The 21883-nt window shown below is 38.2% G+C and overlaps 3 protein-coding genes across 3 annotated transcripts; all 3 read left to right on the forward strand.

Annotated features, from left to right (window-relative positions):
• Positions 1-215: 215 nt before the first annotated feature.
• Positions 216-1245, forward strand: LOC149002879 (BAG family molecular chaperone regulator 5, mitochondrial-like). The gene has a single exon (XM_089137867.1). The coding sequence runs from the start codon at positions 305-307 to the stop codon at positions 959-961; it is 657 nt and encodes a 218-aa protein (XP_088993993.1). The 5' UTR covers positions 216-304; the 3' UTR covers positions 962-1245.
• A 3739-nt stretch (positions 1246-4984) lies between these two features.
• Positions 4985-5766, forward strand: LOC149002880 (Nucleic acid-binding, OB-fold-like protein). Its single transcript, XM_089138476.1, has one exon. It carries the CDS (start codon positions 5103-5105, stop codon positions 5538-5540), a length of 438 nt encoding a protein of 145 aa, XP_088994602.1. The 5' UTR covers positions 4985-5102; the 3' UTR covers positions 5541-5766.
• Positions 5767-10997: 5231 nt separating this feature from the next.
• On the forward strand, positions 10998-18086 carry LOC149002881 (mannan endo-1,4-beta-mannosidase 6-like). Its single transcript, XM_089137685.1, has 5 exons — positions 10998-11571; positions 13133-13330; positions 15622-15744; positions 16085-16296; positions 16871-18086. Exons 1-5 carry the CDS (start codon positions 11188-11190, stop codon positions 17277-17279), a joined length of 1326 nt encoding a protein of 441 aa, XP_088993811.1. The 5' UTR covers positions 10998-11187; the 3' UTR covers positions 17280-18086.
• The last annotated feature ends 3797 nt before the right edge of the window (positions 18087-21883 follow it).

Raw genomic sequence — 21883 nt, forward strand, 5'->3', positions numbered from 1 at the left:
CCACCCCTAAATAACTGTTGTGACATTTTACAATCCTGCAAAGGAATTACAGAGATTTAGAGGGAGTGGAAATTTTAGAGGATGTGAACCCAAATTTCTCCAGTAATCATGGGAATTTGAAGTCGATTGGTTTGTCAAAAAGTTTGTGGGACCTCCATCATCCGGGTTACCTGTCTTTCCATTAAATTCTGCTCGGACACCAAGTGTATGTCTTGCCAAAATTCTTGATTTTAGTTCAGTTCAAGAAGATTATTCCAGAATTCCTTTTGATATCCAGAAGAGCTAAGATTCTGGAAAACCTGCCATGAAATCTTTTCCGAAGTCTCGATTTTCCTCCTCATACAGCAGTTTTACTTACAGTTACACGATCATCAACAACGATGACCAAAATGCCTCTCCAACACACTTCAAAACAACCGAGATTCCCGTGGATTCCTCTTCCGATGCAATTCCAGTTCAGATCGATGTCCACGTCCCGGATTCTCTGCAACCTCTGGAATCTGAAGCAGCCGTGAAGATACAATCTGCCTACCGAGCATTCATGATCCGGAAACTGGTGAAGAGGATCAGAATCGTCAATTCAGAGGCAGATCGGTTACAGAAGCTCATACAGCGGCAGGAAACCGTCGATGCAATCCGAAGCGACGAACGGGAGAAGGTGCGAATGAACGAGTCGCTCATGGCTTTGCTGCTGAAGCTTGATTCGGTGCCAGGTATATATCCGGCGGTGCGAGAGCTGCGAAGAACGGTGAGCCGTCGGGTGGTGGGGTTGCAGGAGATCCTAGATGCAGTAGCGGACGCCAGAGTAGGCGATCCTGAGTGTTTTCTCGGCAGTTGGGATCGGATGATTGCAGATATGGAGGAAGATGTGTGTCGAAGAAAGGGAGGAGATGAAATGGAGAGATTTTGCGCGGAGAAATTAGGGTTCCGGTGCTTTGAGAGGTTTCTTCGTGGGGCGTAATTTCGTTTTTCCTCTACTAGAAGAGGAAATCCTGTACAAACGAGATACTATGTGGTTTTGATCTTCTCTCTCTCCCCTCGTGAAGAGGTAATGCTAAGATCCTCTACAGATTCTGAAAATAAGATTCTCTTATGCTATTTTCCTTCTTGTGTGGAGTTGAAGATGCAAAATTGTATAATAGTGAGAAATTAATTTAATTAGTACAATAATCCTCTACTTACAAGCTACTTTCTAGTCTCATGCTTGATTAATTGGTTCATTTAATCAATTTATAAATCCTTCGGTGGAAATAAAGGTGTCGATTTGATGCAGTTCTAGTATGAGGTGTTCAAAATTTCGGTTTGTTGGTTTTGATGAAACTGAGTTAATGAGTCAGAGTCAAATTTTTGATCGACTCGGTTGGAACTTGGGAGCTTTTGAGAGCAAGTTTTGACCCGTGGTTTCAATGGATTTTTCACTTAGGTTTTGCATATACTTTATTTAAATAGTAAATTGTATGGCACTCTACAACGGAAGTTTTAAAACCCTAACATTTTACTTTATATCTTATAAGGACACCTTAATCATCAAACATAATAGTCCATTCGGTTAGTGAAACCATTAACCTATTTTTTTTTTTAATTTAAAAAATGCCCTTACTAAAATTTGAGAAAGAAAAAAATGGACCAAATCTATTCTCTCTCCTCACTTGGCTCTCTGCTGTTTTACCCTCTCCACTTTCGGCTCCTGCAGCGCTAGTGACACCGCCACCACCATTACCGCCTCCGGACTGGAAGACTATAGAGCCTAAAGAGTTTCAAATTGCACTAGTATGCACTGGTAACAACCCCAACCACTGTCGTTTGACGCCGGAGAAGTCTTCAACCGGGAACTTTAGTCAATCGGGAAGGTTGAAACTTCGCATTCCAAAGTTAAAATGCAAAAATATTAATGGGATTTTTCAATCTTACTTGGATTTGGTTTGACCCAACAAGCTTGCAGTGCACGAAAGCCACCAATTAAATCTCTCTCTCTCTCTCTCTCGCCATATCTTTCAGTCAAATGTCTTGGATTTTGGTTGTTTTCCATGTTGGATTTCCTTTTCTTTTTTTTTTTTTTTTTTTCTTGATTGATTGGGGATTTGGTTGTGTTAGTTTTTATGAGGGAAATTGCTTCAATCTTGCACATTTAATGCGCAGGACTGTCATGCGAAATTTCAGATTGTTGGATCTGAAATTTCGGTCGAGATTTCGATCCGATGGCCAGAAATGTTTCACTTGATGGTCCTGTGCATTGACTAAAGCAAGGTCCTTTTATGAGTTTGATCGGTGGATCGCATCTTGGCTTGGCTTTGTGGTTGTTTGTTGCAGAGAATAGCAGAGGAACAAGGGTTCGGATTTATGTCCTCTAATCAATCTAGGTTTGAGAAGAGCAAGTCCTAGTTCATAAAATCTAATCGATTTGGGAGCTCTATCACAGAGAGGAATTTCTTAGCAGGAGGCAGGAGAGGCGGTGGTGGAACCATCCCTCCACCATCGACTCACTTGTCTTTGTCGGGGAACCAAAGGTGTTTTCTTTCCTCTCTTTGTAATCTTTTCGCTATATTTGTAATGAGAATTGGAATTGATATATTAGGGCTTTTTACTTCTACATATTTCTTCATTTCCTCATGGTTGTTCACACCTAGGCGGGCTTGGTTCTTCTTTCAGCTTTAAGAAGGTTAGTAATAGTGCACAAGGAGAACAATCTAGGGTGAAGAGGCGGCATTGGCACTGCTGGAGCCAAAGTTGGAGAGGGTGAAGCAACGGAGAGCCGAGTGAGGAGAGAGAATAGATTTGGCCCATTTTTTTCTCCTCAGATTCTGGTAAGGGCATTTTTAGAATTAAAGAAAAATAAATAGTGGGTTAATGGTTTTACTAATAGAATGAACTACTATGTTTATTTTTTTTTTTTTGGTAGAGCTACTATGTTTAATGAATGGGGTGTCTATGTTTTTCAAACATAAAGTGGAGTATCAATGCTTTAAAGCCTCAATTTTGGGGTGCCAGTACAATTTGCTTTTATTTAAAACATAAATGCACAATGAAACATATACTTAAAAGAAAAAAAAATCAATGAAAAATAGTTATTTGTATGGTTCCAATTGTAAGACATACGTGTTTGTGTGGATAAATACAAAGAATTGTAGATTGAAACAATATCTATGAAGTAAATAATCATAAGGGAAAAAAAGGGGAACAAACTTTTGTTGACATCTCCACTCAAATCCAAGATGATTTATTCGGGGATCCATCTCATGAACTGCATGTATCTTATCTTCTTTATATAGTGGACAAAAATATTTTATTATATGGTGTCAAACCAACTATTCAAGTAATTCATAATTGCGAATCTATAGGTGTCAGTCACTGTTAGCATAAGTTGAATATTCCAACCAAGAGAATGTGTCATCATAATGACTATAAGATGACAATAGATGAACTGAGTGTGATGGATTTCTCAAGATGGAGTCCACAAACGATACATTAAATCCCAATCAAACCCCATATCCATGTGCATACATACTTGCATTAAATGACTCCCCCATAATCTCCCCTACCATTCACAAAGAAGGGGCCAACAACAACTCTAACCATATGCTCCGTAAGATTTTGTCTTGGTTTAGCAAAAAATTGAAACTTCGGTTGAAATTTGAATGACTTCTACAAAATGTCACTAAACTCAGTTGAGTTTTAAGCATTTCAAGATTTGTTTCGGTCGAACAAGGGAGATGCTTTGTTCTTGGACTAAAACCGAAGTATTAAATTTTGCTATAGGGGTTTTCACCTTGGTTTGGCAAAAAATTGAACTCTGGTCAAAATTTCAACCACTTTGGTCAACACTTGAACACTAAGGCTACGTTTGTTTGCTGGAATAAAGGTGGGGTGGGAAAATTCTTGAAAACAGTGTAGATTTCTTACTTTTCCTTTAAATCCCAAAATGGTAGATTGTTTGGTTGCTTGGGGGTGGGAAAGAAGGAAACTTGTCTGATGATGTGGCAGCCCAACTTTCCCACCCCATACTATTTTAAAACCCCACATATTTGGTGGGACTTTGTGGAAAAATTGAGAAAAGTAAAAAGTGGGACCCACCCCTATCACTTTTCTCACAAAACCCTTTCCTTTCCTTTCCTCTCCTCTCCCTCACCCCACTGCACATGGGACCCACATATTTTTTTTTCCCACCCATTTTTTCTCACCCCACTTTTGCAAACAAACGCAGCCTTATATTGTCAAATACATCTACCTTATATTGGTTAGGGGTGTCAATTCTAGGATATGTAGTGAAACCAAACCAAATCGGCCCGTTAGGGCCTAACCTGGTCAACCCAAGACTAATTGAGCAAGGTACAAGTTGGGATTGAAGAACCTATCGATTTTGGTCTAGTTCAGCTCAGCTAATTAGTCTAAACCACTAGCTGAACTGAACCTATTGATTTTGGGCCAGTTTAGCTTACTAGTTTATTCATATCATCTTGGCTATACATTCCATATATCAAATGGTATAAATGTATCATACATTAGCTTATTATCATATCACACTAGTGGAAATGATAACACCTTAAAATGGCAGATGAATGTGGTTGGAATCGGATCGTGGAAATATTCTGACCCGTATTACATGCAGTTTCGTTCGGGTCACTTCGGGTTGGATTTTTTTTTTTGAACAATGCTAAAATTATATTAAGCTCTCAAGCCGAAGACCCGAGACAAGCAAAGAAGAATTTACAATGCAAACTGGTGGGGATGCACACCCGGACCTATTAAGCTGAAAGACCCTAGAGCCCCTGGCAAGATAGTCCGCCTGTACATTTAAGGATCTACTAATAAAACTGAACCTAAGAAAGGAAAAATCTGTTGATAGCTTTAAAATATCCAGAATAATACCATGCGAGTAACTTCTAATAAGGGTTGGATTATACTAACTACGCGTGCGAGTCACGCATTCTCCAAAAACGAGTGGCGTCGCGTTCTACGTTTCCAAAGCTATAAATAGAGGATCCATTCACATTTTTAGAGAGATAAAAGAAAAGAAGTAAGAGAGAGAGTCGAAGCAACTCTGATTCTTTGGTTAGGGTTGGCAGAAGAACAATAAGAAGAAGAGCAAGAAGTAGCCAACAGCTATGCCGAAGAACAAGGGTAAGGGAGGTAAGAACAGAAAGAGAGGAAAGAACGAAGCCGATGACGAGAAGCGTGAGCTAGTTTTCAAGGAAGATGGGCAAGAATACGCCCAGGTTCTTCGTATGCTTGGGAACGGTCGATGCGAAGCTATGTGCATCGATGGCACAAAACGTCTATGCCATATTCGAGGTAAGATGCACAAGAAGGTTTGGATTGCTGCTGGCGATATCATACTTGTTGGGCTTCGTGATTATCAGGACGATAAGGCTGATGTGATTCTCAAGTATATGCCCGATGAAGCTAGATTATTGAAGGCCTATGGTGAACTTCCAGAGAACACTCGTCTCAACGAGGGTATCGCCGCTGGAATTGACGAAGATGAAGATGGAGCCGGTGACGGTTATATTGATTTTGAGGACGAAGACATCGATAAAATCTAGGGTTTGCAATATTTCTTCTTTTATCTTTGTTATTTCCTCTTCTGGAGTATGTTGGATATAAAATCTTTTGAGGCTCTTCGCAACCACTTCCGCCTCCTCTTGGTGTGAATTTTACGGATGTCAAATGTTTTATTAGAATTTCACTGAATGAAATTAGGGTTTCTCCGGATCCAATCCGATGGAATTTAGGGTTTTCTCGGATACGATTGGATGGAAGGAAAATAACGGTAAATCAGATCTTCGTTTCCGGATCCTTTTCATTATCTTCCCCTTTTTTAATACAGTTAGCTTGAAAACTTTCAGTATTATATGTGGTTGCCTGGGAATCTGGTTGAATTGATGTTGGAAATTGACACTGTATTTTCTGAGAGATTGATATATCGAATGCCAAAAACTGTTCTTCATAATCGAGACTTCTTCTTGAATTGGGAAGGAGATGATTATCCTACAGGTGTTTGGTAGGCTTCTATATGGGTTATGGGTTATGGAATTGGATTCTCCACTCAGTTTGTGTTAGGTGTTCCCCTTGTTGAATATCTTTTAAGGAAATAGGCATAATTTGGAATTAGACTAATAGGGTTGTTCTCATATTCAGGGGACGAATATATGTTTTGTGTTTCTCCATCAATCTTACTCTTTCTATGGTTGGAAGGAATAGTTGATTAAATTTGACCATATGAACATGGATAGTTCTCAATTCATCATAGTAATGTTTGCATAGCTCTTTATCTTCTGCAAAGTTATTTTTGAGCCAGTGAGAAAAGTCAAGTTTTCATTTCATCATAGTAATATTTGTATCACTCTCTATCTTCTGCAAGTTTATTCATTTTTGAGCAAGTGAGAGAGCTTATTTCAATAAGCACACAGTCACCAAGCAATCTAGGGCAACTGTTTTGTATCACCAAGACAACTACAGGTTTAGGTAGGCTAATGTATTTGAAAACTAGGGCTTGTGGTGTTTGATTATTGTTTGAGTGAGTATTTAAGTTGGTTTATTGCTTGGCACTTCCCTCTGTTGCCTTTTGACCTCCCTGCAGAGCTACCAGGTTAAGGCATTGTCTTCCTAGTCTGTTCCTTGTCATACAGACTCGTAACCTCATGAACGGTTAGCTACTTGGGTTTCTCTCATCTCTCTGAACAACCAACAAGCGATTAAATAAAGAGCCTTGAATGCCTTTCCTCTAAAAACCATGTTGTCTCGGTGGTAATCTCCAGCAGCTAAATCTTGGTATTGCAGTGATCAATACGTTCTTGTGAGAACATTATATAAAAGAGCACAGTGATGATATTGGATTGTCTACTTGCCTATTTGCTACGGATCCCTGTCACCTTTTGGTTTGTTAAACACGATATGATTAAAGTTGATCTTGCTATTGGGTTGGTTCGCCCCAGGATCCTTTCCATTCTAGGTATCTTTAATCTTTCCCCTTTTATACAGTTAGCTTGAAAACCTGCAGTGTTGTATTTGGTTAGCTGGAATTCTAGTTGAAGTGATGTTGGAAAATGATTGCTCTGCATTTTGTGTGTGATTTGATATATTCATCAATTGCCAAAAGCTGTTTTGAGACTTCTTGAATTGTGAAGGAGATGGGTGTCCTAGTGGTCTGGTGCTGCTATATGGGCTATGTGTTATGGAATTAAATTCTTCCTTCAGTTTTTGATCTAATTGTTTCCCTTGTTGAATATCTTTAATGGAAATAGGCTTAGTTTGGAATTAGACTAGTTGGGTTCTTCTAATATTCGGGTGCAAATTTGTGTTTTGTCCGTCTCCTTCAATCTTCACTCATTCTATGGTTGGAAGGAGGAATTTGATATAATTTTACCATGTGAGCATGGACAGTTTTCTGCAAACTTACTAATTTTTTAGCAAGTGAGAAATCATTTCTATAAGCATGAGAGTCACCAAGCAATCTAGAGGAAGGGTTTTGTATCACCAAGACAACTACAGGTTTAGTTAGGCTAGTGTAATTGAATACTAGGGCTTGTGGTGCTTGATTATTGGTCAATGAAAACTAGGTATTGGTGTTTTTGACTATGGTGACCCATTTGTTCATGGAATTGGGTGTCAAGCAGGAGTTATTACGTTGATTTATTGCTCTGGCATTTCCCTCTGTTGCCTTGTTGATCCCTTCTAGAGCTGCCTGGTTAACTTGATATGATTGAATTTGATCTTGCTATTTTCAGTTCTTGAAGTTGAACTCTTTATTTATCAAGAGGGGTTGTTGTTGACGGTTAGGAGGTGTCTGATCCTCGATTCTTGAATCCAACTCCCTAGAGGCGATTTTCTGCCTCCACTCGCAAGGTTTTACGTGGGTGGCCTCGGCCCTCGCCTAGCAGTTTGTAGATGACACTACCTCCATATTGAATGCCCTAACCGATTCTTCACATTCTAGAGATCTTTATGATTATCTGATTGAACCAACAAAGTAATAATATCGCTTATTAAATGTCAAATTGTCTTATTAAAGGATTCTTTGGTATTCTTTCGATCCTCCCCTTACTACTTGTAAGAGACGCTGTTGATGTATCTTGTTGTAGGTTCTTCTGGTCTTTGTCCACATTTTATGTACTTTTACAAAAAAAAAAAAATCTTGATATTTTACATCTTATTATTATTAACCTTTACTCAAGGTCAGATTTGTTGATACCTGGTTCCTACCAGAGATATCCGAATCCTGACGCCGATTCTCGATCCCATAAACCCCTTACTTTATCACAAGCAATTTGAATTTCCTCTTAAAATTTTAAATATTCTCTTACAGTCTACCAATGACGAGCACATCACAAAGCCACGTACACTCATATTACACACCCAATAAAATTTAAAATTAATAAAATAAGATGAAAATCCAAACGCCAATCAAGCTCATGTTTAGTTTAATATTTATTTTATCATTACTAGAACCATGGTCACCAAAACCACGATGTTGCCAGGAAACGAAACATAAAAACTATTTGAAGTTTAGAATTCAGACGAGAGATGACACCGCGTGATGGATCAAAGAAAAGGCAAATGCATTTGTGCGGATGGAGTTCGGTGTTTTGGGACGAGCTCCCGGACTCGAGCTAACAGGAGCACGGTTTCACCGATTTTGGGCGAGCCCGGAGATTTTCTTTCTCTTTCTCTTTCTTTCTTCTTCTCTTTCACGGCCATTTTCTTGTGATTCGTCGGAAATCAACCCACGCACCGCTGATCGCCAAAATCGTCGATTTCGCGTTAAACAAATCCGTTTCCCCGTCCGCCGGGGGCGAAATCCGGCGTAGCGAATTACTTTCCATGCCTTTACTCTCAACTCATACTTAAAGAGTCATCATTTTTTTTTCTTGCTGATGGCATGGTGTGTAATCAAAAGGGTTTTTCTTTTAAAGAGGAAAATTTTCCTTATCCCTAAAAAAAAATGGAGGGTTACAAAATGATATTATCCATGCGTAAACCGACATACACAGGAAATTTCCTTCATAACAAAAGTGGGCAAATTACCTGATAGTGCAACACCTGCCACTCTTTATTTGCGAGGTTCGGATCAGGTTTCAGCCGAGTTTGGCTATAAATTCGTTCAATTTTTTTTTCTTCCATATCCACATATGGCACATTCGAGGAACGGAAGTAGTGAGTCGGCCGATATGGCGAAATTTTGCCGATATATTGGCGAGATTTCTTCGATGAAGTGATGCCGGAAAGTTCCTGTAAATAAATAGAGTCGATGGGAAGAAGCCCGGGGGGGGGGGGGGTTTTTGCTCTCTTGATCAAATCGTATTTGGGGATGCGATTCCCAAAGGGGTCGTATGGATTGCAAACTGGATAGCTATAGTGATCTGCTTGCCGACCCTTTATCTAGAAAGGAAATCGAATTTCAGGATTAGTGTCGCTGCAATGATTTGATGGCATGCAATCATTTATCTATGTTGAACTTGAAACTAGCGTGGAAGATAAGAATAGTCATTGTGAAGTAGAGGACGAAGAAGATGAAGACCATGCAGAGACGCCTGGTTATCTCAGGATTTTACTCTGCGCACCTCGAGATGCCGGTGAAATCACCGAAGCCGGCGATGAACTCCTACGGCTTTAACTACTTATGGGTTCTCCGATCTCCAGCTTCCAATGGCCAAAACCATCACGAACAAGGCAACGAGAGATGGAAGTTAAGATCGCAGCAAAAACCCTCATGAGTCCCATTTGTGAATCTCAGAGATTTCATTTGCGGTGATATCTCGCAGGGGAGATTCGTCCCTTCGATATCCGAATTTGACAAAATATCACCGAATCTCGGTGATATTTTGTTCCATGGGCACATAACCTTCAAAGCTTGCTCATTGACTTAGAAAATTTTGCTACAAAATTCTTTTGTAATTTGAATTGTTTCCATAAATTATTTCATTCATATTTCTTCCTTAACTATATTTGGCTTGTTGTCTTATAAGGCTTTAATCATTGGAACATAATTTGTAAAATTGTCCCTTGATCTAGAAGATTATTGCCGAAGTTCATCATGGAATCTCTTCGTATTTTCAAATTTTTAGAGAATTTTCAAGATTATTGTCGAATTTATCGCGAGAAGTAGTTGAAAATATTGCTAGAAATCACCAAAATATCATTGAAATTTTGACCATTTGATGATATAGTGCTGAACTTTGGAAAATGAGATTTTGATGGAGTTCTTTTTGGTAGTTGTCAAATCGAAAAATATCGCTAAGTTCTGACGATATTTCGTGAATTTTACCTTTTACCCAACAAAAAAAATGACATCAATGCTATGAACAAATTGATAATGTAACTCATTCAAAGAAAATTGATAGAATAAAAATGGAATTGAGCCAGATCAACGCATGTTCAGCCAGCATTGTTTGCATAGGTGGGGTGGAAATATAAAGGTGAGAAAAAAATGTGGGCCCTATGTGTAATGAGGTGAATGAGAAGGAAAGGAAAATAAAAGATTTTGTAGAAAAATATTAATTGTGGTTTAATCTTGTTTTTACATTTCTTTTTCAAAGTCCTATAAAGGGTTTTGGGCGGGAAAAGTTAACTTGCCATATCACCACACAAATCTTTTTAATTTAAGAAAACTTAACTCTAATTTCCCCACTTCCATCAACCAAATAAACTATTTTTTTAAAATTCAAAAGAAAAACTTTGTTTTTCAAGAATTTTCTCATCCCTATTTTGCCACCCTTACTTTATTCCAGCAAACTACGCAGCATGAATGATTTGGCTTGGTAGTGACCTTAAACGCCAAATCAAACCAAACCAATGGATACACATTTCGAAGGTGAAGTGTAGAACTTTACTAGTGATGGAGTTGTTTAGAAGAAACCCGATCGAAAGGACAACGGGCATCAATGATTCCACTCGCAGAGATATCTGCTAGTTGTTGGGTAGGTAAGACGTCGAAAGCTGCTTCATTCAAACCCTCTCTAAACCGCTGGGTTCTAAGTTCTAACCCACCTCAGTCATTGCAAGTACCTTTCAGGCAGAGTACCCTAATAAAGATTATTTAAAAAAGAAAAGAAAAAAGAAGTTAACCTTCAGGTGAGAAAGAAACTTGCAGTTTTGCGTGTGACATGCAGTGTCGGTTTGTGGGGTTCTACTAGATTTCTATTATGTAAATTGCAGAAAGAGTCTCCATGGCTGGGTAAGTCACAAGAAGGGATGGAAGCTCTATGGAGGGAGAGAAGAACGTATCCCTTCTTCGGTATTCTGTCGATATTTGTTCTTCTTTACCTGAATTACGGCGACAGGCTTGTATTTCCGATTCTATGGCAGCCAAAGATGAGTTTTGTTAGCACTAACTCAACCCAATTCGTCATCAACGACGAGAATGGCGAACAATCTGTATTCTATGTTAATGGGTGGAATTCGTACTGGTTGATGGAGGAGAGTGTGTGGAGCACTTCGAGGTATAAGGTTTCTGAGATGCTCAAGAGTGGATCCCAAATGGGTATGACTGTTTGTCGAACATGGGCATTCAGTGATGGTGATCGTGATGATGCTCTTCAGTTCGCACCTGGTTTCTTCAATGAAAATGTTTTTAAGGTACGTTGAGGCTTCTCAAGCTTCCATGTCAATTTCCAATTCCTCTCTCCCTCCCCCAAATGGTGATAGTGACTGTAGAATTGACCTGATTTGTTCTGCGTTAATGAATTTCATGTTTTCTTCAGTTTCAGATTGGCTTCTTAAATTTAGCTTTTGTTTGCACAAAAAGATTTTTCTGATTGATGCCCCAATTAGATAAATTAGTAGGAATTATTACAGAATCCTGCAACCCTGTTCTGGCGGTCAAGAAGGTTCAATTGGTGCCTGGTTTGTCAGCCGGAACCGTCGAATTTTGACTTCTCAATCTCGGGGCCTATCAGCTAGTGGTTTCACCAATTTATGACTGAATTTCTGACATGATTTCCAATCTATATGAGGAGGTAAAGTGTGAAACGGGGAGAGGGGAGATGGGAGGGGTTTCTTTTAGAAGAATCTCTAGCCAAATCACTTAGGATATCCTTTTTCCTGTTGCTGACAAAGGTGTGAACATTAAGGAGATTGAGGGGAATTGCTGTGTAGTTACACTAGCGTCGACTATCTATAGCTGTGTTTTTATCTCCTGAGAAAATGGAGAAATTTGTCCAATCTGTGCCCTTCTTATTGTTGTTTCTTTGTTGAAGTTGGGTCTAGTTGGGCTGATGACCACATTATCCACCTGGACGGCCAAGAATACAAGTCAATTCAGCTAACCCTCATTCCAACTAACTTGTGACAGCCAATAATAGAAATGGGACAGAATGCACATCCAGACTTCCCTTTTTACTTTGCTGTTTTCTTTTGGTGTATCCATCCATTTAGCTCAGTTTTGTGAACTGGTTTTACTCTTTCAGTTGCAAGAAACATGGGATCTGTTTAATTTAAAGGTAAACCATCCCCTTCTTATGGAATTTCCTTTTGGTGTATCCAACTATCCATCCATTTAGCTGTGCTTTACCATTTTCATTTTCATTTTCACTGATAAGAGTTATTAACCTTTGGACTGATGAAGTAATGTTTGTGAGTTTCATGTTGGTCACAATGATGGAAAGGGGTGGTTTTTTTGAAGGCATTTTAAAATGTAAGGAAGTACTTGATATCCTCAACATATTGATGTATAGAACTCTCAAAATATTCCCAAGCTTGCAATTCTGTTTATCATATATGCCCTGATTTGTATTATATGAAACTCCCAAAGTAATTATATGGTCTATCCCTTTTTATTTGAAAAGCACCTTAACCGTTACTAGTTGTTGAAGCATATTAAACCTTTCGCAACTTGGAATGGTTGAAGCATCTTATACCTTTTTCTGCTTGAGGTGGTATACCTACAAAAGAAACTTGCTAGTCTTGCAACTTTTTGGTTGCATTTGCCATTCTATATGATTGCCAATGGTGATGAAGGAGAACTCATAGCTCCATACACCGCACATATTGTCCCCAACTTAATTGTATCTTTTATAATCTGCTCCATTTTATTTGTATTTGACATATCCAGGCTTTAAATTTAGTAGCTTCACTATATTACAGAGTTTGAGGCATCCTTATTTTTGGTTTATAACTGATCGACTCCATTTATTTTCAGGGCTTGGATTTTGTGATAGCCGAAGCAAGGAAACATAGAATCAGGCTAATCCTTAGTCTAGTAAACAACCTGGATGGCTTTGGTGGAAAAGCTCAATATGTAAAATGGGCACAAGATGCTGGAGTCAATGTCTCATCCTCAACCGATTCATTTTTTTCACATCCAACTATAAAGAAGTACTACAAGGATTATGTTAAGGTATGCGTGTGAACATTAGTTTGCAAGTTTTTGGGAATATATATTTTTCCTCTGCTTAAAGAAGCATCTGCATTCCAAATATTTCCTACTCATTGAGCTTATTCTGATAGTTAGGTATGTGAAAATCCTGTCAGTTTTATCCAGTAATCACAAGGGAATTGTGGCAAACATAAGCAGATTTGTTGCTCTGGCTCATGCATCTGGACCTAAATTTTCTTTGCACCGAAAGTAGATGGAAAATTTTCAGTACCAAACATTCAAGTATTGGATGGACCCTTTTAGTTCATGTGTGACACTGAGGCTTAGAAACTAAATTTAGTAATCCTGTCATGCTGGACTTTCTTTTGAACAGTTTAGCATAATACTTGTGACCATTCCAAAAGTAAGCAAGTATTTTGATGGGTAGGAATGATATTATTAAAATAGCCATCTCTGTGATAGCTCTTATCAAACAGTGGATCTCTATCCTTTAATATAATGCACTTGTATCAAATATCCGGAAAAAAGTAGCTAATGATTGTGGAAAAATGTGGGGACATCTGAGAGATGCAAGTTTCTGAATTAAACAGTCAACTAGAAAAGAATTTGATAGGAGGTTAAAATCTTCTCTTTTAAAACCATGAAGTAAAATGATACATATAGTGAAGTTTATTTAAGAAACATATTCTTATTTGATAACGAGTGTTTCCTCCAGGTCAGCATTCTATCAGACAAATTTCATGCTCAGAGATGTGTTTCTTTTAATGTTTTAAGGTAAAGGTTAAAGTCAGCCATGCAATAGTTCTCCAGCTTTAGTTGAACCCAGTCCTGAGCATGGGGATTCAAATCATATTACAACTTGCAGTGCTTTTTATGATTTTATGCATGACCCTGCCTGTTAAGGTGCTTGATTTCTTTGACCAACTTGTCTTTCCCTCTGTTACTTTACTGTGCTAATCCAGGCATTTTTATTGAAAATCAACTCAACTAAAACTTTAATGTGTTGTTAAACCTTGAACTATCAAAAATGAAAAAAGTTAGATTGGGCCACCAGAAATTCATTTCATATTACTTTATAGACAAACCTTGTATCACTGGATGATTTTCTAAAGTTGCCTCAGTTATCATTGATTACTTTGTAGGGCTGGTCATTGAGGCTCGAAATAGAAATTAAAAAAAAAACTCTCTCTTTTTGTCCCATTATTGTTGGCAATTTTACCCCAACCCCCTGGGTACTTCTTCAGGATATGCAGTTCTATAGTATTAATGGATGTACAAAGGTCTATCTGTTCTTTCATTGTATACAAAGTCTTTAAGCATTTCTACTTTCAGATAAAAATTTAGTTTTTGAGATATTGGTTTAGATTGTTGGATTCATTGAAGCCTTCATCAAGATCCAATGGTGTGAATGTTACCTGAAAGCCTCATCAACTCAACATTTATTATGATGATACAAGTTTACTATGATGTATGGTGTAGAATATTTTGCAGTTAAGAAATATATGCTATAAACTTAGTGTGTTGGAGATGAGGATGTTGAGATGGATGAGTCACAAACTAGAAATGATGAAGTAAGAAATGATCACATCATTGCTGATTTGGGAGTACATCCGGTATGTGATAAGCTAGGAGAAGGAAACTTGAGGTGGCATAGCTATGACGGCCTTTGGATGCTCCAGCATATAGGAGTGATTCAATTAAAATTGAACAAATGAAAAGAGTCAAGCACGTCAAAAATGACCATAAGAGAAGTGATGAGGAAAGACATGCATACTTTAAACTCCCTATCAAATATGACCTTGAATAGAGCTGAAAGGAGAGCAAGGATTCATGTAGCTGAGCCCATGAAGTTGGGATAAAGCTGAAATTGTTTCAGAGGACGCCTTACTTTCCCCAAGAAAAAAAGAAAAAGAAAAGACACTAGTGTACTTTAGGATGTATCAAATTGTGACCTGATTTGCATTATCCTGTCCGTGAATTATAGAAGTAAATTTATGGACAGACAATTTATCTGTTATTAGAATGAATGGATCAGTTGTAATATCGTTTAGATTAAGAAACTACATTATACTAAAAGTCTAAAACTAAACTGCAATACCATACTATCACGACCTTTAATTTTTATTTTATAATGACAAAATTATAGAGAACTTGAGCCAGTTCTTGAGTTGATCCTGGATCCTGGTGACCCCAATGTCAGCTTCATCCCATGTTCTCCACTTGGAGTCCAGTTTTTCATGTCAGTAAATGAGATGTGCAGGTTCCTATATGTATATATTTATGTCGACATTATCTCTTTTGAAATGTTTCAGGCAATTGTGACAAGAAAAAACTCAATAACTGGGCTGAGATATTCTGAAGACCCAGCAGTATTTGCCTGGGAACTCATTAATGAGCCACGCTGCACATCTAGTTCGTCTGCTCCTCTTCTTCAGGTGCAAAATAGTCCAAACCCCAGTGTCTTGGTTTATATATATATTTGGCATTTTGTTCCTTTAGACATTTGACAATGCTGCCAACGGTTCTAAACTATGATCAACATATTTTCCCTTTGGACATTCTACATAGTTAACATTTAAGATTTCACAATTTGTCATCCAATGTGGTTGATGCTTGACCCTTGCACTTGGAAATGGTGGATCCCTCCTTCCCGTGTTTGCCATGCCCTTTAGTAGGCTGGCCTTCTATACTAGACCTATTGATACTTCACACGTTCTCATGTCCTTTTGCTACAATTAATTTTTGGCTTGGTTTCCCATTCATTTTGTGAAACAGATGTGGATTACAGAGATGGCCTCATTTATCAAGAGTTTGGACCATAGACATCTGGTGACTATTGGACTCGAAGGGTTTTATGGACCGAATACAACTGAAAGATCTAGGGTCAATCCTGGGGAATGGGCAGCTTTGCTTGGATCAGATTTTATACAGAACTCAGCAATTGAAAATATTGATTTTGCTTCTGTTCATGCATACCCTGATAGCTGGTGAGCCAATTTTTATGACTGAATTTCAGTTCAAAGGATGTTTTATAACCAAGGAACCTTGGTGATGTACCACAAGCTTTTGCTGATTGGATTTTTCAATTAGGTGAGGTTTCACTTAAAGTTGATGCAGCCCTTCATAGAAGAGGACCTTAGACTTCCTTTGTAGAGCTTAACTTGGATAGGCCCCAAAAGGTATTTCAGGGTACAGGTGAACTAGTTAATCTTCTTGGCCCTAGCAAATGTCATGGTAGTTCCATATTATAATAAGTCTCATGTAGGAGGCTTCACAGGAGGTTTAGTGGATTGGTGCGCCACTTAGGGTCCATTGAGGATTTTGAGTAGGTTTCATCAAGTACTATCAACAGCCAGTAGGTGCTACTGCTTGAGTGCCTAATAAGATTACAATGCCTTTTTATTTATAATAAAAGAGAAATTACAATACTGCTCCCCTCATAGCTTGATTCTAATTACTCAGGCTATGAGGGAAAACCCCAAAATATCCTGGCAGGCTACATAACTCAACATCAAATATTTTTAACATTGTTTCTCAACTCTTACAGTGAGCCTTTTGCAGGATTGTTGATTCAGATTCCACAGAAAAAACACGTTTTCTTTCACAATGGGTGGATTACCACATAAATGATGCGGACGCTTTGCTGAAAAAACCAGTCCTTTTCACAGAGGTTGGTTCTTCAGTGCACACATACAACAAAGGAAAAAATAATACGGATTTTTATCTGAAGATTATTTATGATAAAATATATGAGTCGGCAAAGAAAAAAGAGGCTGGAGCAGGAGCATTGATTTGGCAGCTACTTGTTGAAGGAGTGGGGGGCTACACTGACAAATTCTCCTTTGTAGCATCAGATCACCCAGCTACTTATAAACTGATTGTGGAACAATCATGCAGACTGCGAATGATGTTTGAGAAAGGTGAAGCACACGGGAAAGTCAACCATGCAGATCCGTGTTCTGGCAGTTAATTAGGCTCTTGATGGATGTTTGATAGGTTGCCTTCTCCAAAATTTTCTGCAAGGAAATGAGAAAAGAAGTCCATAATGTTGAGGGATATGCCTTTTTCTGTTACTGATATCTTGATGGAGATCTGCCGTAAGAGATATTAACAAAACTTGAAATTCATGTGGGGAAACCTAGCTGTGATGGGCTGTATATGAAATGCTTATTCATCTGGTGTTAAATATATGATATGAAGGGCTACTCATATTGTACTGGTTTTGCTACATCAAAGTTGTAACTATTGTAATATGATTTTTTGTTGTAACATACAGAATACAATTGTTTATATATCCCAAAATTAGGGGGCAAAGTGATTAGTTTGCTCTTATTTGGCATTGTATCTTCTGCTCTTTCTGCTGTCATTCCTTCTGCATGGAAATCAGGTTTATATGAATGGCCATTGCTCAGCTATTGCCAGGTTGACTCAACTCTTTCAACGCTACTGGTGGTATTGGATTGTTACTGGTAATTAACAGATGTTTTGTCATAGATTGCTTTTATTTCATCTTCTGATAGATGTTCATGAGAGACCATTATAGCATGAAGCAATTTGTGCTGCAATGTATAAGAGACAAACATACTCTGCAAGCTGTCTCTTACTGAAATTAAAAAGTATGAAGAACATAATTTCCTCCTTACAGATTTAAGAGCCACACGCCGGTGTATGATGGTTATGAATCGTCACTTGAATGAGGATCATACTATTCAAGCTGTCTCTTACTGAAATTAAAATGTAAGAACATAATTTCCTTCTTACATGATTTAAGGCCTTTTCTTGAGTGTCCTGCATTTATCATCCATTATTTGTTCTCTGACTGCAAAATTTTCAATCCCAACAGGTACATCATTAAATCAACAGCCCCATCACCAGCTACATCAAAACTTTTGGAAGCAGATGACCTATTTGCTCGTTTTGTCTTCCACAAGATGACTTCCTTTATTTCAGGTCTCCACACATCATTCACGGCAGTTCCTGCAGTGAAAGATTCTGTGGAACTTGTTATTTGAACAAAATCATACTTGCCAAAAGATCCATTAGAACAGAAATTATTTCAGGATTGCGTTCTCTATTTTCATATTGGATTAATGATAGATTTCATATATACTAACTGGAACAATGCAAAAGCTAGAGCTATCTCAAGACTGATCATTCCCTTTATAGATTTCCATATTCTGATACATAGTCGCTATACTGTCATTCCAATCTTAAGAAGTTGTGCATCAGAATGAGTATTGCACCTCTGGCAAGAGCTGCAAGCCCCCTTGATCTATGATTATGTCCCTGAGGCACGCTGCAAGCCCCCTTGGTCTATGATTATGTCCCTGAGGCACGTACCTTTGTGTGTACGGTTGGGTTCCCCTGTTCAAGCAAAGAAAGCGTTGTAATTTTCAGATTGGTTTTCCAAAATTAATAGATATACATTTATATTAAAATTCTCATATGGAAATTTTAGTTAAGAGTGAACCAAGCAACAAATCGAAACCAAGGAGTACAAGAAAAAGAAACCCACAACAGTTCGAATTCGGATCTCTCCATCTAAGCTTCTTGCCCGTCTGGTCCATCCACCAGACTGTCAGACAGATGGGCAGACTTGTGGACAGAGAGGATGGCAACCATTATAAATGGAATCACGCCTTTTGAAAACAAACTGATCATGTTTTGGCCTTTGCATCCAACATTGCTGTCCTCTCCGTCAATGAGAGGATCTATCTAAACAGTTTATGAGGTTAATGGAATGATTTAGAAACTCATTCTTAGTAGAGGGGTCGCGTTTCAACCCTTGCTGGTGGGATATTACACCTTTGTACCCAAAAAAAGAAAAAAAGAAAAACAGTTCATGAGGCTAGGGACGTAAAAATTTAACCTTTGGGTATCAAGAAATCAAGTGCATGAGATGCTTGGAAACCATAATTGGAAAAGCATTATTACGCCTACTTGATACCATAAGATGCTTGGAACAGTGATCTAAGGGCTCCATCCCTTCAAAAAATATAAAACTTTCGTTGCAACAAATGAGCTTGAATCAGATAAAAACCTTAAGAACAGGTATCGTGCATGGCAACATAAAATAAATGGAGACGAAGGGTTGGAGTCTTCATACCTTCTGGAATCTGAGAAGATGGATAGTGGCAATAAGAAATAAGAAACCACTGAAATGCGTGTTAGCAGTAGATCTTACCTTCCTTTCTCTTAGCTTCTGAAGAGGTTTACGGCAAGAACCACAGAAAACTGTTTAGTAGAAGATCTGGGTTTGCATCAACTCATATCTTTCCGCAGCTTTCTTGAGCCTAATGCAAGCTTCTCGTCAACAACTGCAGACGACTTAGCCTTTGCTGTCTTTAAGTTCAAGAAAGCTGTGGAAAAATAGAAGCTGACCCATTAATCTCTCTCTCTCTCTCTGTGTGTGTGGAAGGGAGAGATTTGGCTTGAAGATCACATTTCTAGACAAGAAGCCTGAAACCCATGATATGAGGAATCACAAACCCATCGGAGTTGCACCAGAAAAACCCCAATCAATAAATTCACATGAAGGGATGGAGGGACTCCATACCCAACCATATAAAGAAGAAAAAGAAGAAGAGAAAGCAAGAAGCAAACCTAGTTGTGCTGGACAGCAGTAAATGGACTTTGGACCACACTCCTCACTACTGCACAGTTGAGCCAACCTATACCTATCATCTTACAAGAGAAAGCTTACGGAAGCAACACAAGAAAGAGTGAAGGAATTGAATTGAGATTTGAAAGAAAGTAAAACTTTGTGAAGTACTGTAGATGGATCCACTATAGAGCAGTACAAGAAGCCATAGTATCATAGATTTGAATGATCTGATTGGATACTTGAAAAGATTGAAAAGGATAGAAAGTACTGTTCAAGCAGAAAGCCATTCCTCATGTCTTTTTGGCCACTGGTTTGTTACTCCCCGTCACTTCCAAATCTTCTTCCTCAGAACAATTAAAGAACCACACGCCCCCATACACTGTTCTTGAATCCTGACTGGGTTGAGAGTCGGAACTCAGACATGACCCTAAAATGCAGAGAACAAGAATGAAAGTAATGCATAAATGGATTTAAGTTGTTTGATAAGGTTGTCTTTAGATTTTCCTTAGATCGAATAAAGCAAGAAAGAGCTTATCAATCAATCAATAAATAAATAAAGCAAAAAGAACTTCAGGGATGGACTGCACCACACCGAAAAGAAGAAGAAGAAGAAAAAAAACAAAAACAAAACACTATCAAGGAATCCAAGAGAATGAGATTACATTATTTTATGAAAACTTCACCACTCTCACAGATTAACACATCGAGATTTTCTTTTAAGGAAGATCCTGAATTCTAATCCCCATACAATTAGTATTCTACACTATACTAGTAATCGACAGAAAATCCACTTCCATTAAAAATACAACGAACTCTAATTATATGAACCCGCATAATATAAGAGTATACCCAAACCCAACAAAAACATGCAACAAAAACAAAACCGTATGTGAGAAATCTATAGAAAAACCCATAACAATACAAAGGAAGAGCTTAAATATAAATTTTGAAAAACTACAGACATGCATCATATGTGCAGCAGCAATGCGGGTAAAGGGGAATGGGTTGAGAAAGGTTGCGTGGGTCTGGGTCTCAGATTCTAACCCTACAATACTATTTTTTTCGCTTTCAGTGCCAGTCTTTTATAGACTTACACAGTTACACCATGGCTTTGTATTTCAAATTTCTGGGAGAAGAGGACAAGAGACAGAAAACAACCAACATCTCTCTTTTGATTTGTTACTCCACCTTACCTAATTAAATGCTACTGTTGTTGGTGGGTTACTCTTTCTCATTGCTCTCTCACAGAAGCCACAGTTCCACTGAACTTGTACGTATAAAATTTACACATGGAGAAGGGATTCCGTGAGAAGGACCAGCTGCTCTGAAAATCTGAAATGGTTGCAGGTTGGTTGGCCAGTACTCTGAATTCCCAACTGTGATAGTTCTGTGTATACTGTAGGAGTAGGTAGTACACGCGCATCAACATCCATGTAGTTGATGTCATGTACGTACCCTACAAATAGGTCAGCTTTTAGTGTACATGTCATAATTATACTTTCTTCCTTCTGAAAAGCATTCATGATTCGTGATGCCATGAGGTATGAAACAAGTCAGTAAGTACGTGAAGTGTTTTATTTTATTTTAACTTTTGGGCAAGGAAGGTGTGTTGATGAGAACAGGTTTAACCTGATTAGGGTTTATATATGGTACTAAAAGAACTGATTTTGAGGTGCATTAATGAAACTCCCTGGTGTACCATTAGAGGGTTCAATCCAGAACTTGGTTTATTATCCTTAGAAGTTGCTAATTATAGATCGAATATGCTGACAAAATTAGGTATGATGCAGGTTTAAACCAAGTTCTGTAAGGTTTCCTCTATTCTTTTACTGAGGTTTGAAATCTTAACCCTAAATTTCGTACTTCTCACTAAGTGTTGAATATCTGTTTGAGACCTAAGGGTACTGTTGGTGAGGTTTTTGGCTCAATGAGTTCCTAATTCTTCATAAATATTTGTTCTTTGAATTTGT

This window comes from Hakea prostrata, chromosome 10 (genome assembly GCF_041222555.1).
Source record: "Hakea prostrata isolate BN-2017 chromosome 10, UWA_Hpros_2, whole genome shotgun sequence".
Lineage (NCBI taxonomy): Eukaryota > Viridiplantae > Streptophyta > Magnoliopsida > Proteales > Proteaceae > Hakea > Hakea prostrata.

Excerpts from the sequence above, each read along its gene's own strand:
- LOC149002879 (XM_089137867.1), top strand. The coding sequence starts at position 305 with ATGAAATCTTTTCCGAAGTCTCGATTTTCCTCCTCATACAGCAGTTTT.
- LOC149002880 (XM_089138476.1), top strand. The coding sequence starts at position 5,103 with ATGCCGAAGAACAAGGGTAAGGGAGGTAAGAACAGAAAGAGAGGAAAG.
- LOC149002881 (XM_089137685.1), top strand. The coding sequence starts at position 11,188 with ATGGAAGCTCTATGGAGGGAGAGAAGAACGTATCCCTTCTTCGGTATT. Across the intron at positions 13,331-15,621 it reads ACTACAAGGATTATGTTAAG|GCAATTGTGACAAGAAAAAA; the intron begins GTATGCGTGTGA and ends GAAATGTTTCAG. Across the intron at positions 16,297-16,870 it reads CATGCATACCCTGATAGCTG|GATTGTTGATTCAGATTCCA; the intron begins GTGAGCCAATTT and ends AGCCTTTTGCAG.